The sequence below is a fragment of the Uloborus diversus genome, chromosome 3, assembly GCF_026930045.1.
Source record: "Uloborus diversus isolate 005 chromosome 3, Udiv.v.3.1, whole genome shotgun sequence".
NCBI classification, from domain to species: Eukaryota; Metazoa; Arthropoda; class Arachnida; order Araneae; family Uloboridae; genus Uloborus; species Uloborus diversus.
The window spans coordinates 2,605,357-2,619,893 of NC_072733.1; the positions used below are offsets into that span (position 1 = coordinate 2,605,357).

A 14,537-nucleotide genomic window follows, 5' to 3' on the forward strand; every position below is an offset into this window, starting at 1 on the left:
TACTTTCGGAGCAATCGGGCAATTGATCTCTGTCCAAGTATGCGATCTGTTTGCCATTGGAGCCATGTGAAGGCTTGTTTACAACCAGTTCGGAAGATTGTATCAACGTGAGCAAGGCAAGGAAGGATAGTAGAATGTTCAGCATACCTCCAAGTTATAAGATGCTTAGTTGAATTTCTCCACGTTGGTAATATAAGATTTGAATTTCATCTAGTCATTTTTGCTCACTACTTGAAAGTTTTTACTCATGGTTGTAAACAAGATTAGTACTAGGCAGCAGACGTAGGGTATGATATAGTGCAATATTTTTCCTGCTATTTCAGTTAGTGCAATAGTTTAAATACCCAATTGCCCAGTTCATTGTTTATTGTAACAAATGTTTTTAATGTTTTATTTACATAACATTTTTGCCTCAATAAAGGCTTTTGTTGTATTACATAATCGATTCTTTCTTGCAACTTTTGGCACAATTACACTCACAATACGTGAGTATTCTTTTAACAATGCAACATGGGTTCCGTTGACTGAATCTCCGTCGAAGATGTGAAGGTCTGTACGACTACCAAGCATGATGCCTCCCCAAACGAGAACACCGCTACCTCCATACCTGTCCCTTTCAATGATGTTCGAGGGATGATTGCGGCTTCCCCGCTCTCTCCAGATAAGTATGCGATAAGAATCGCTACTCAGACTGAATCTGCTCTCACCTGTAAAGAGTTGCGATATCGGTCGTCCATGTTGGCATAATTAAAGTTAAGTTTAAAAATCCAAAGTTTAAGATATTTAAACTAAGCCAACATTAACTGGCCCTGTAATGTCAAGTTGGAGACAAGCAAAAAACACGTTTCAGAAAAATACATTTATTAAATATGACTAGAACTGTAATACAATATCCGCATAAAAGAACACCCCCAAAATATCACAACAAAAGTGGTTCCAATAAGTAAAAGAAAAATGTCACCAATCTGTCGATGTAGTCGCTGGCCAGGCCGAAGGATCCACGTAAAGAAACACAAAAAGTCCCCCGGATCACACTTCAGGAACGTCCGTAACGGGAAGGCAACATTAGACAGTTCGGAGATCGGTGAACATCTCAGGTAGACTCTTAGGAACTCACTTCCCCGGCAATCTCAATTGGCCGGACACAACACAAGTGTTTCTTCACCTGGACTCATACTAATTCCAGGACTTGGAATATTTCAATTCACACACCACTAAAAGAGCCCCGCTAGCATCGCGGGGAAAAACCCCCACACGTGAGCCGAACTAGGTTTCACGATCAAAACAAAACTGGGGATCGTTGAGAGAAGAGCGAGAGAGTGATGCCACTCGCCTCAATATATATGTTTTATCAGCCAATGAGATTCCATGCCTCGATGACGTCACCACACTAACTTCTACTTCAACCATCACTCATTTGTTTATTCCACTGCCGCGAATATTCGTACTCCTCTCCATAGAACGTGTGGTCAACAAGTGGAATTAATTTGAATCAATCAGGTGACAACTCAACTTTTTCTGAATAGACACATCGAGACATGCAATCTTCAATGGTTTTAGTAAACAGTCGCCATTAATTATGGCGTGGGGGAATTGTCGATTGAAGTGTTAGCACCAACTAGTTGAATAGTTCTACTTTTACCAGACTGGGCTTAAAGTAGGTACATTTAACTTTAAATTATTTTCTTTAAATTATCGGCTGTGGACCGAGAATAAAAATAAAATAATATTTTATGCCAACAGTCCAGTCGCCTGTGTCGTGTGTCTAGCGATTTCTCCCGCTGTCTGCCGCCTGTTTCTTCTGGCCTGTAAGACAATATACCGGTCATCTGCGGATGTGGTTCCTCGTGGACGACCACTACTGAAGCCCCGGATAGTTGTTCCTGTAGTTAGAAATTGTCTCCAAAGTCGTGAAACGATGCTGTGAGCAATTCCGAACTCTGCAGCCACACTTGTCACACTGCGGCCATCCTCCAACTTCCCAATGATTCGACCTCGGGTAAAAGCATCCAGATGTCGTCTAACAGATTGATTATTCGCCATTTCTCGCTGAGGCAGAAACTCGGTGTGATTTTAACTGCTATACGGCGTGCAATCTCTTTGCCAGAAATACTGATCTTACACCGACAACATGCTTTATACTACTCAGACACTCCCCCATCACGTTTGCCTGCATATCTGCGCATGTGCTACCGTACATCACCTTACTTAATCTCCTGATTGGTCTTTCTGTCCGTTCTGCCTCTTCGTTCAGCAGATATGCTAATTTTTCGACTTCATCCTTAATTTTTGCACACCAGTGTATGTGCCCCCATTACATCAGTATTTGAAATATGAATTCAACCATTATTCTTCCAGATATGGAAATTTCCATATCCTTTTCATTACAGCTCATGAATGTTTTCCTAATGCTTCAAAACATTTTACATTAATATTATATTTTCAGATCTCAAGGATGTCTAGCGGGAGACCTAAATTTTTACTGAAGAAGAAATTCTAACACTGTTCAAAGATTTCCGCAGCAAATAGTGCAGATAAAATATATTTTTTAAATCTTCAAGGGCTACAATTCTATTTACAAATACAGCAATCACTGAAAATACCTAGCAACAGTGGCAGATCCAGATGATCCTGTTGGGAGGGGCGAATGAGTAACATATTACGGGGAGGGGAAAAGCTCCCCATAATGAAAAGTTAAAAAAAAAGTTTTCAAGTCCCCCCTAAAGTTTTCAAAAATTTTAAAAACTAAACATGTTTTTTCATTCTTTTTTTCTGCGTTTTTTTTTTCTGAATAATGTGTATCATTCAAAGAATTTGAATAAAATTTACAAGTGTTTTGAGTACCAAAAATAAAAAATTGAAAAAAAGGGGGGGGGGAGAAAAACTAATATTTTGGATTTATGATCCAAATTAAACTCTTCAACTCTTGATTCATTTGAGAACTCGTGAAGTATTTTCAGTAGCCATTTTAGGTCCTCAATTGTACTTTTTTCCTTGTAAAAGAAAATTTGCAGCATCAAGATGGCATCTCTTTTTACCAGTTTTCGTACCGAGCATAATGAAATACAAAAATTCCATTTGTAAATCAAATTTGAATATAGTTATGGATTTGCTGGTTGATTGCGCTGTTTAAAACTATCCATAAGTAAGAGTGTCTGAGGGTTCTTCCCCAAAAATGTTTGTTAGGAATGTATTTTTCGACTCTTTGGTGGTTAATAGGAGAAAGGGAGGCTTGGAGGTCTCTTTCCGGAAATGTTTTGAAATTTAAGTGTATATTTTTGAAAAATTATTTGCTATCTTTGGTGGTTGAAGGGGAGGATGAGATTCAGGATTTCTCCCTAGTTGTTTTTTGATATTAGAACTTCAGAAACACAATTTTAGATATCTTTAGTGATGCAAAAAACCAGGTGGTTTGGGGGCTTCCCCCACCCAAATAATTTCTTTTTCGGAATGGAAGTCCTAAAAACGCAATTGAAGGCCACCTCTGATAACGAAGCAGAAGATACATAGTTCAGAATTTGTTCAATGTTTCGATGTAGAAGTTCCAAAAAGGCAGTTGTAGATGATCTTTGGATGATGTTAAAAGATGAGGAAAGAAGGGACAAAGGGCCTGAAATTTTTCGAAATTGAAGTCCTGAAAACGTAGTTATAAGCCATCTTTTATGACATAGGGAGAAGGAACAGAGATCAGAACTTTCTAAATCGGAAATGGTTCAAAGCTGGAGCTTTGAAATGCGCTTGTTGGTTATCTATTGTAGCGTTAATGGAAGGGATGGAGCTATTCCTCAACTTTTTGATATTGAAGTTTCAAAAACGAAACATTAGTGGATCTTCATTGATGTTGGAGGAAGGGCTCTCCCCTGGAATTTTTTCGGAATTGAAGTTCTGAAAACGAAATTGAAGGGTCTTTTTAATGGCATTTTCGAAAAAAAATGTCGATTCTGGCGATTTTTTCGAAATTGAAGCTATAAAAATTCAAAATTTTGGCGATCTTTGATGACATTTGAGGGAGGGGTTCAGAGGCTCTCCTCTGGAAACTTTTTGGATTTTAAGTCGTAAAAATACAGTTGTAGGCGACTTTTTGGTAATGGGGGGTGGGAAGGGGGAGAGAGTTTGATAGCCTTCTCTCAGAAATTTTTCAAACTTAAAAACCTTGGGGGGGGGGGGCGATCGCCCCACCCTGTGGATCTGCCACTGAGCAGCACATTTATGCAGGTGCCTCTTCAAGTTTCTTACTCAAAGAAAACCTTACCAGCATGATCTTGAGAGTGCTTCCAAATACTACTACGGGCAATAGATTTTTGAAACTTTTTTTCATCGTTGGGATCAATGACTAGTTATAAATTTAAATTTGAAATGCATGTATATATGTTATAAATTTAAGCAGATTGGCAACATTGATGATTAATTGTCATTCCATTAATGTCATTCCAAAATGCGAGATATTAAAATGGGCTGAGAAGCCACTGGTAAAGAAAGTCAAAAAACCTGTACTTGTTTATAGCAATAATATTGTGTCCATTCTTGGTGAATGTATGCTTCATTGGAAAATGGCGAAAATAAAATTCTCAAATTTTAAGTTACCTCTTTGGATTCAAGTCCAAGAATTAGGACTTATTCAAAGACTTTATAGTGTAGAGAAACTTGCACACATCAAAACACTCATTCCAAAATAAATACATACATTGATATTTAACCTAAATATTGTAATGATAAACTATGAATTAAAACCAGTCAAATAACAAAATATTAATAAATACCTTATTTTAATGGCAGATAAAAGTAATTTTTCTGCTTCTAACAATTTACCCTGATCTTTTAATACATTTGCTAAATTATTCATTGCTTGATCATAGTGTGGATTAAGCCTATAAAACAAAAAAAGTGTTAACATCAAGAGAAAGTCTTTTGAATTACAAATACAATACAACTTTCATGATGATCAACAGGCTCTAGGCCCAGCTAAGCTGATCCTAGTCAAGTTATTTGCCCTCAATGAAGATCACTGGGCCTCTTAAAGCTATCTACCTCCTTGTTCATTACAAATACAAATGTAATGATCAGCAACAGGTTCTGGGCCCAGCTAGGCAGGTCCTAGTCAGTTTATTAGTCCCCAATGAAGATCAACAGCTATCTTAAAGCTATCCACCCCCTTACTCATTACTGCCTCTAAGCAGTTCCAAGAGCCCACGACCCTACTAAAGTACAGTCAAACCTTGATATCTCGAAACTCCTTATCTCGAAACCCATGCATGATCTCTCGAAAAAACATTTTTCTCCTGCATTTTCTATAAAAACCCCTATGTATTTTCCATAGTTATCTCGAAATTTATTTTTCGAAACCCTTGATATGTCCAAATTTTTCACAACAGCAAATTTCAGTTGTCATTTTTCTTTGGCAATTTTTGTAGTAAAACCAGTTCCAGGGACCAGTTTTCATCTCTCTTCTTGGAAACTTTGTGATTAGGGGATTGAAGCAAGATAATAGGGAAGTGTTGGTATGAAAGGGGTGCTGTGTTTTCCCCAGAGTTTAGAATCTTTCTGCATTTCTCTCCAACATGTTGTCCACTTTGAGGAAAGGGGGTTGATTTTTACCAGTCAGTTTTTAAGTGAAAACGGAAAATGCGTTCCTCATTTTCATCATTCTGCTTTTTTAACTTCTACAAAATGGTTGATGAAAACTTTTTGAATGTGGAGAGCTACTAGTTGAAGATAATAATTTTTAAATTTTTAGGTGAAGTTGAAATTGTTGTTCATTTCAAAATCTCTTTCTGTGCACTTTCGACAATTATAAAATTTCAAATCTAGTAAAATATTGAAGACTACTTTATTGATCGTAATTCAAAGTGGTCTCATAGTACATTTATAAATGCATATACCGTACGTGTGTGTAATTGTGAGAGTTTCTAGTGTAATTTTATTTAAACCTTGATAACTCAAAAACTCGATATCTCGAATTTTTTTCCTGTCCCGAGAGATTTGAGATATCGAGGTTGTACTGTAGTATTTTTTCCTAATTTGCAGGTTAACCTGAGATTTGAATAGCTTAAAACAATAACCCCTCATTCTGCTTTCTGTGCACAGATTTAACCCATTAACATCTTTCATTTTGATAAATTCAAACAATTGAATCATGTCTTCTCTGACTCTCCTCTGCTCCAGGCTATACATATTAAGCCTTTTAGGTCTAGTATCATAAACTAAATCTGAAATTCCCCTTACTAGTCTAGTAGCCTTTCTTTGAACTCTTTTAAATACAGAAATATCTTTTGTAAGATAATGAGGCCAAAACTCAGTTGTTGGAAGTATCCAGGGCCTGATTAACGCACGGTCCTGTGGGTCCGTGGACCTGGGTACCATAATTTTAAGGGCACCAAAAAAAAAAAAAAAACATTTGTTTATTTCTGTCCTTTTTTTGAAACTAGTACTTTGATAATGTGCAGGTTTTATTGTAAGAGGGGTACCAAATTGAACCAGGACCTAGGGATCCCTTTGACTCAATCGGGCCCTGGAAGTAGCGGGCTACAAGTAGCTACATTTTTTAGTGGTTTGTAGTGTAGCGCACAACTTTTAAAAAAAGTAGAGAAGCAAGTGGTTTGATTTTAAAAAAAAGGAGTTAGTAGCGATTTCTGGAAACTACTGTTGAATAAATTTTCAAAAAAAAAAAACACATTTTCAAACGAATTGGCTGGTGCAAATCTTGAGTAAAACTTGCACCAGTAAGAAACAGAAGACTGAAAATTATGAGCTGACCTCAGACATATTATTTTGACACCATACGTTTTGTTTGACACCATTAGTTTGTTTAGCATTGAATATTACAGTATTATAGAAATGTGTAATAACGGAAATTTTTCCGTTTCATGCAAACTTTGCACATTGAGCAAAAAGTTTTGGTATCAATGTCATCGGCATACACAGTCAAATCCCAACTTAAGCGTCTTAAGACTCCTCGCGTAGGTTGATAAGTTGCGTTGTGGCAAAAGGTATCTATACGATTTTTTATGAACATACCTTCTATTTTAAACAGTTGAAAACACCCCTCAAACTATTTTAGCCTATTTCTTATCTTCACATTACCGAATTTAAACATAGAAAACTGAAACTTTACGGTACTTTAAAAAAGTTGTGTTATTGAATAAAATTACTGTTAAGAGGCACAAAATCAATGGCAGTGAATGGCTTAAAATGAAACAGTATGGTAAGTATAGCATGTAGCAATAAAAAAATGCAGCACTACAATAGTACTGTAAAGTAGATACAGAAATTATACTCAGTGCACCTTTTAGTTCAACCATATCAAAACATTTTACATTTCTTTAGGTGTCAGAAATTTTCTATTTTTCCTTCCATTTTCAAAATTTACATAAACAACCTGCTTATGTGCAATTATGTTTCATCAACTTCATATTTAGAATGAAAAAGATGCAGAGTGGCGATTTGTACATTAACAATGAGATGTTTTGACTAGTGTGGTGTGGGGAACTTCCGCATTCAGTGATACTTAATTGAAAGTCCACTAGAGAAAACTAATATTTAGCACCCAATAAAGGAGGGGATACTTAAGCTCTGTAATTCCGTTTCAAAAATTTTCGTGTTGCAGGTAAAATACTCGCATCAGCTTCAAAATTAGTTACTCGAGAAAAACTCGCTATATAGCCACTTCGCAAAAAATTGAATCGCGTTGTAGCCCAAATCCACTGGTGCTTAAAATTGCACATTGAAGTAAAGTAAGCACTTTTAGTTACGTTTCATATTTTGGATATTTATTAATGTTTGATTATTAATACTAGTACCGTTTGGAATATTTTCCTATTTTTTATTTTTTGCTGATTGAGTGTTGATATATTAGCATAATAGAAGTCAATTAAATATTATAAGTTTTTGGGGTTATTCGTTAAAATTAAAAAATGCTTTTACTTCATTTTATCAGTGGTGTAAGAAAAGAGATGGTGTCCAGGTCTGCACCCCTAGCTTGAAGCTCAAAATCAATTTGTTCCTACAAAATATAAGTTATGTATTGATGTAAAATTAAAATCAAATTATGACTACAGCTACCTTCATTTTCAAGTAGCCGAGTTGTACTTCTTGAATTAAATATTCACTCTCAGGAAAGGATTAAAATTTAAAGGTTGAATTCTTTCAACTTTTAAATTCTTTCTTGCAGCGGATGTTCATAAAAAATGTTTAAACTGACAAATTGGCCCAGTAAAGGAAAGAAAGAACTAATAATTCTTAGTAATATTCCATGTTTAAATGAGCCAATTTATTAATCAAAACCATTTTCTGAATTTTTTCATTTAATCCTCAAACGGTGTGTATGCAGGGGTCTGTCCAGGATTTTTTCACAGGGTCCGTTTTTTGTGAAAAATCAAATAATTTTGTGAAAAATGAATTAATTTTGTGAAAAATCAAATAATTTCGCAAAAAAAAAAAAAAAAAATTGTTAAAACGAAATTTTAGAATTTAGAGAAGGCACAAACTGCATCAATGGAAAAGTTGAGTGTTTTCCTCTTCTATGTCGAGAATATCATTCTGGAGTGTTTTTCTGATATTTGGCGGGGGGGGGGGGCATCGCTCTCTTAAGTATCAATATTTATCTACCATTCTACATTATGTTAAATTATACTAGAAATATTTCTGTACAGTATTTAAAATAATTGTAACAAAAAAAAAATAAATAAATAAATAAAATAAAATTCAGAATAGAACATTTTCAGCATTTAACTTTTTGATTCAAGACACTCTTAAAAAGCACAGAATTTCGTTTAAAACTTATAAATTCCGTGATTTAAACAAAAATTAAAAGATGTTTTAATTGTTTACCTCTTAACAGAGCATAATAAACATCAAAAATTCGAAAAATCGGATTCCCATAGCGGATGCAAAGAGATCGCAATTCTCAAAGTGAAGGCATCAAAAGTATAAAAAGGGCTTGTAAAAGAAATATTTTTGATAAAATTATTTTAAAATTGTATTTTAGAGTCCTATGATAAACATTTCATTAATATCTGTGGACACAGTTGGAGCAAAAAATAAATAAATAAATAAATAAATAAATAAATAAATAAAATAAACCATTAAAAAAACCATCATTTTAATTTTTTTACCCTTAACAGAAAACGGAATTTTGCTTTAAAAACTTGAAATGAAAGTTCTAACAGAAATAAAGAGACTTTTCATTTATTTGCATCCTAATAAAGCGAAAGTTAGCTTGAAAAAAGAACAAAATATGATTCTCACATTGGATGTTAAAAGATAGCATTTTTCTAAATGTAGACATCTAAAGAAAAAAAGGTAATTAAAAGAATTTACTTAAAGTTAAGCATCCTTGTTAGCATCAAAAAATCAAAATTCATGTAATTTTCTCCCCAAAATAACATTTAAACATCGCACCGCACCCCATCGTAAAAACGCAAATATTGACAAGATGGTAAAATGATGAGAATATTTTCTAATCAAGTCATTATAAAGGTTCAACGCCAGACGCTAAGTGGTGATAACTTAGAAGTTGGTAACCCTATCTGAAGTCATCATATTTTTCCCCACCCTTACTATCCCTTTGCAGTTCTAAGTTCATTTCGCAGACACATATTATTATTGTTTATTAAATCATGAGCTGGTGAAAAAGTGCTTATCAATGCGTTTTCAGAAAAGTTTACAACAACACCGCTGCTAATTAGCTGTGATTAAACAAACAAACAACCATTATATTTATTTGGAAGTAGCAATTATTTATAGTTTGCAGGAGCATCGTAAGAGTGCCGATTTTTTTTTTTTTTTTTTCAAAATTAGCCGATTTTGTATAAGCTGATCCCTCTAATTTGACTTCAAAAAAGGTTCCCAAAATTATCGGTTTATACACAGAAATATGCGTTATTTTGCTTTCAGATTTGCTCTTTCAATAAACAATTTGTGAAAGATCCGATCTTGTTTATCAGAATTTTGTGAAGGGTCCGTTTTGTTTGATCGAGATTTTGTGAAAGGTCCGTTTTGTTTGACCGGGATTTTGTGAAAGGTCCGTTTTGGTTGATCGGATTTTTGTGAAGGGTCCGTTAACGGACCCAAATATCCTCTGGCCAGACCCCTGGTATGTGTATGATTTTTATTTATTTATGTTCTTAAAAGTAGCGAAGTAGCAACTACTTTTCAAAAGTAGTTTGTAGTTGCTACATTTAAAAAAAAGGAGTTGTAGTTAACTACATTTGTACTAAAAGGGTAGTAGTTGTAGTTCACTACAAAAAAAAAAAATAGTTTTTCCAACCACTGCCAAAACGGAACAGCAATGAGAACCAAATGTGATCTTACTAAACTCCTATATAAAGGCAGAGAAACCTTCTTAGATTTGTTTGAAATAGATCTATTGATAAACCAAAGTATTCTGTTGGCTTTGCTACTTGCAATGCTGCACTGCTGACTAAACTTCAGGGGGCCAAGAGGACTCAAGTAAAGCTTTTTGAGTCTGTGAAATTTTTGGAAGCTTGACCCCCTCCCCCGTGAAACCTCTTCAAGTACGCATACAAATATAAAACTGAAAAAACCTTTTTTGCAGTTTTTTTTTTAAATAAAATATTTCAGTTTTAGAATGTTGCCAGACCAAAATTTTCGGAACTGTCGGAAATTTTGGATCAGAAACACCCATGAAACTTGAAATCCTTTTTTATTAAGACACCCAGATCAATAACCTTTTCGGCCTGACTAATGACCGAACCCTGTAAATAATAACTTGCACGCTTATTTCCATGACCTTCGTGTAGCACTTGATATTTTCCTACATTAACTGTTATACCCCACTTATCAGCCCACTTAGTAATATGACCTAAGTCCTCTTGAAGTTGTTTTACTTGCTCTTCATTTTCTACAATCACCCTAACTTTTAAGTCACAGGGGGTAAAACTATTTGGAGGGACAAAAATACTGACTTTACTGACCAAAATTTTTAAAATACTGACCAAACACTGACTAAAATTTCAAAAATTAATATACTTTGGCGTTACAAAAAAGGGTATCACACCTAGTGAAATAGATGCTAGCTTTATTTAGGTATAACGTGCAGCAACATAATGTAAAGCTTATTTGGTTAATTTTGACCGAAAGTTGTGATATACCGCTATTAGTCATATATTTACTGAACAATTAATAAAACTTTTTTGAAACTAGGAAAATAAATTAAAAGATTGTGCAACTGGTTAAAATATTATTAAATGATTAACAGCAGTGTTTTATTTACAATTTTTTTCTTTGAAAACTCACTGGAAAACACAACTTTGAGAAAAATTCTGATATCAGGAAATACAAAGTAAAAAATTCTATAAATTGTACATTTAACCCTGTTATAGTTTTTTTATGTGCAGAAACTGAGTTCACTTATACTGCAAGAACTAATGATGAAAGTTAAAGGCAGCAAATAAAGATAAAAATTTAAACCTAACAACCTTCTCATCTCGAAATTTTAACGAAACATAGTTGTCCTGTATGCCTTATTGCTCTGATATTATCTTCAAAGATTTCTCTTGAATTTATTTTCTTAAAGAGAAAGTATGAGGGGGTAAAACTGTTTGAAAGGCCGAAAAAAACACTGATTTTAGAGACCCAAATTTAAAAAACGGTGACTAAATACTAACAAGCATTTTAAAACACTGACTAACTTAGCAATAGTATGCGTTGTGAAATGGACGCCCGGGCAGCCTGGCACCCGGAATTTGTCAAATCCTGAACATAAGAATGATGGATTTTTACAGCAACCAGGAAAAAAACATTAATTGAAAAGACCCTTCAAATGTTTGAAATTTTACTAAATTATTTAAAAAAGTTTTTCATTTTCAATCACATTACTTTTTCTCTTGAAATCACTGTAAAATTACTTAAAAAAATTCTGAAATAGAAAACAAGAGACAGATGGTAAAATATCTAAAAATTTCACCATTCAGGACTTCCTTTTTTAATGCAAAAAAAGTAGCATATATTTGTTTGTGCAAAAATAATTGTTAATGTTTCTCAAAAAGCTTTAAGTAATTGTTTGAAAAAGAACAAGATATTGATGAGAGATTGAGAGAGAGAGAAAAAAAACTAAATAGCCTTAAAAGAAAGTCTGACAACTTTTTAGTAAAACCAAAAAAGTTCAAAAGACTTTTAGTTGCAAATAAGACGTACTGTTGGGTAGATTGGGTTATTGTACATGTTTCAAAAAGCTTTAAGCATTTAGGTTTCAAAAAGAAAAATATAATGATGAGAGATGGAGAAAGAGAAAAAAAAAACTAAACAGACTAAAATGGAATTCTGACAACTTTTTAGTAAAACCGAGAACATATCACGTTCAAAAGACTTTTCATATGCAAATAAGAAGTATATGGTATAAATTAAATTCTCTTGTACCACAATAAATAAACACAGAGAAAGTTACGAGATATTTAAAAGAAGCATAAAATTATATTTAGTCTTTCTTGAGAATAGCACACAAAAAATGCTGTTATATACTTATATCTTTGGTACACATGGGACAAAAATAGGGGGAAAAATCAATATAGTAAATCCATTTTTTGAGAAATAACCCCTTTTTTTACTATGTACTGCATGACTAATGGCTTTGTACACATTTAAAAATAAAATATACACACTTAGATCTTATGCAGTGATAATTGATTAGATAAATAGAGGCAAGTACTACGTGATGTGTAACATAATAGTTATTCTCCTATGAATTTTAAAGTAAAGGGGAAAAAGGAAGGTTTCTTAAAAAATTAACAAAAGTAAATAAATGAAGCAGTTTTTGTTATAAATAATTTTATTTTGTTAAGTATTAGATGCAATTTTAATCAGATAAATTAAAAATATTTTTTTTCCTGAAAATTTATTAAATTATTTTCAAAAAAATTCTTAATTATCCCTTTAATCATTGCCAAAAGAAAAATTAATTTCTTAGTGACTTAATCATTTATTCTGGAAATAAAGATACATATCAATCTCCTTTTGTTAAAACAAACAAACAAAAAAATAAAAATAAATTACAGCTTTCTCATGCTTTGCCCTTCTCCTTTCTCATGCTTTTGCCCTTCATTTCTATTCTATCAACCAATCATCAATTTTTGTCAATGCCGTTAATCTACTAGAAACCATTTAAATTAAAGAATATAAAGCGTTTTGATCATTTCTCAAAATTAAAAATAACAACAAAAATAAAAATAAATAAAATAAAATTAAAAAAAAACTAATTATATGCGCACTCTTTGTAAATATTTGCAACAAAAAATTACTTTTAGCATAGTTAATTTCTTAAATAAAGGATTTAAATCAGCATTAATGCTAAAACAGTTATATTTCTCAAAAATACCTTTAAAGTGGGCAAATTTGATAAATGTTTTTCATACGTCAATCTATCATTAAATAAGTTTGTTCAAAACAAATCTCCCTTTTAGTTCAAGATTTATATTTTCTTACAATTTTCACACAGGTACTTATGTTTTATTTTTGAACCATTAGGGAGAAAAAAGGAATGATGCACCCTCTCCAACATTTTTTTAACAAGAAATGTTTTTTTTCTCAATGGTGGACGGGGGGGAAGGGGGGGGGAGGCGATAGACAGATTGACAGACACGCATTTCCCCATCTCAATACCTTACTTTCAAAATTTTTCTTCTGTAGTATTCATTAACTTATTTATTTGACAGTTATTTCCTTTTTATAACAGACTAAGCATATATTTGTTCTTTCTTTGAAATATTTGTGGAAAGTAGACTAAAAAGAAGCTAACGGCAAATTATTCATATAAAATAATGCTAACTTTACCAGGTTAGCAAAAAAATGTTGCAGTATTGACAATGTCCCACTTTTTTGGCATTTAATAGTGTTTGTAAAGAAAACAGGAAAAATACCACTGTCGTTATTTTTCTTAAGATAAATTCTTTGGCAAATTTGCAAAAAAATACTGACTTTACTGACTAAATTTTGAAAAAACTGACAAATACGGACCAAGATGATGAATACTGACTTGTACTGACTTTTACTGACCAGTTTTACGCCCTGACGTCATCAGCAAAACAATTTATGTTTCCAGAAATATTTTCATGAATGTCATAAAAATAATAAACAAAAAAGACCCTAAAACAGATCCCTGAGGAAGCCCACTTAAAAAATCAAACCATTTAGAATGAGTTCCCCTCACAACTACTCTTTGTTTTCTTCCAGTCAGTCAATTCCTAATATAATGTAAAATTTTTCCTCCTATTCCTATATCAGCTAGTTTGCTGAAAGGAGCAAAATGCAGTACCTTATCAAAAGTTTTTAGAAAATCAATATAAACAACATCCACACACTTTTTGTTATCTAAAGCCAAGGTAACTTTGTCATAGATATTCAATAAATTAGTATCACAGGATTAAATTTTCCTGAAACCATACTGCAAACTAGTCAACAGACTATTAGTCTCTAAGAAATTCATAATCTTCACTTTGATCAAAGTTCAAAAAATCTTACAAACCACTGAAGTCAGACTTACAGGTCTGTTTTATCCTTATGCATTATTTCTATAGTATTGAGGA

General features: G+C 33.1%; 1 protein-coding gene across 1 annotated transcript in view; it reads right to left on the reverse strand.

Moving 5' to 3' along the window:
- The window catches only part of LOC129218191 (protein O-mannosyl-transferase TMTC4-like), a 110,661-nt gene that overhangs the window by 19,419 nt on the left and 76,705 nt on the right, over positions 1–14,537 (reverse strand). The window contains exon 13 of the mRNA XM_054852408.1: positions 4,761–4,868. Within this exon, the coding sequence (XP_054708383.1) occupies positions 4,761–4,868 (108 nt within the window). The remainder of the gene's footprint in view (positions 1–4,760; positions 4,869–14,537) is intronic.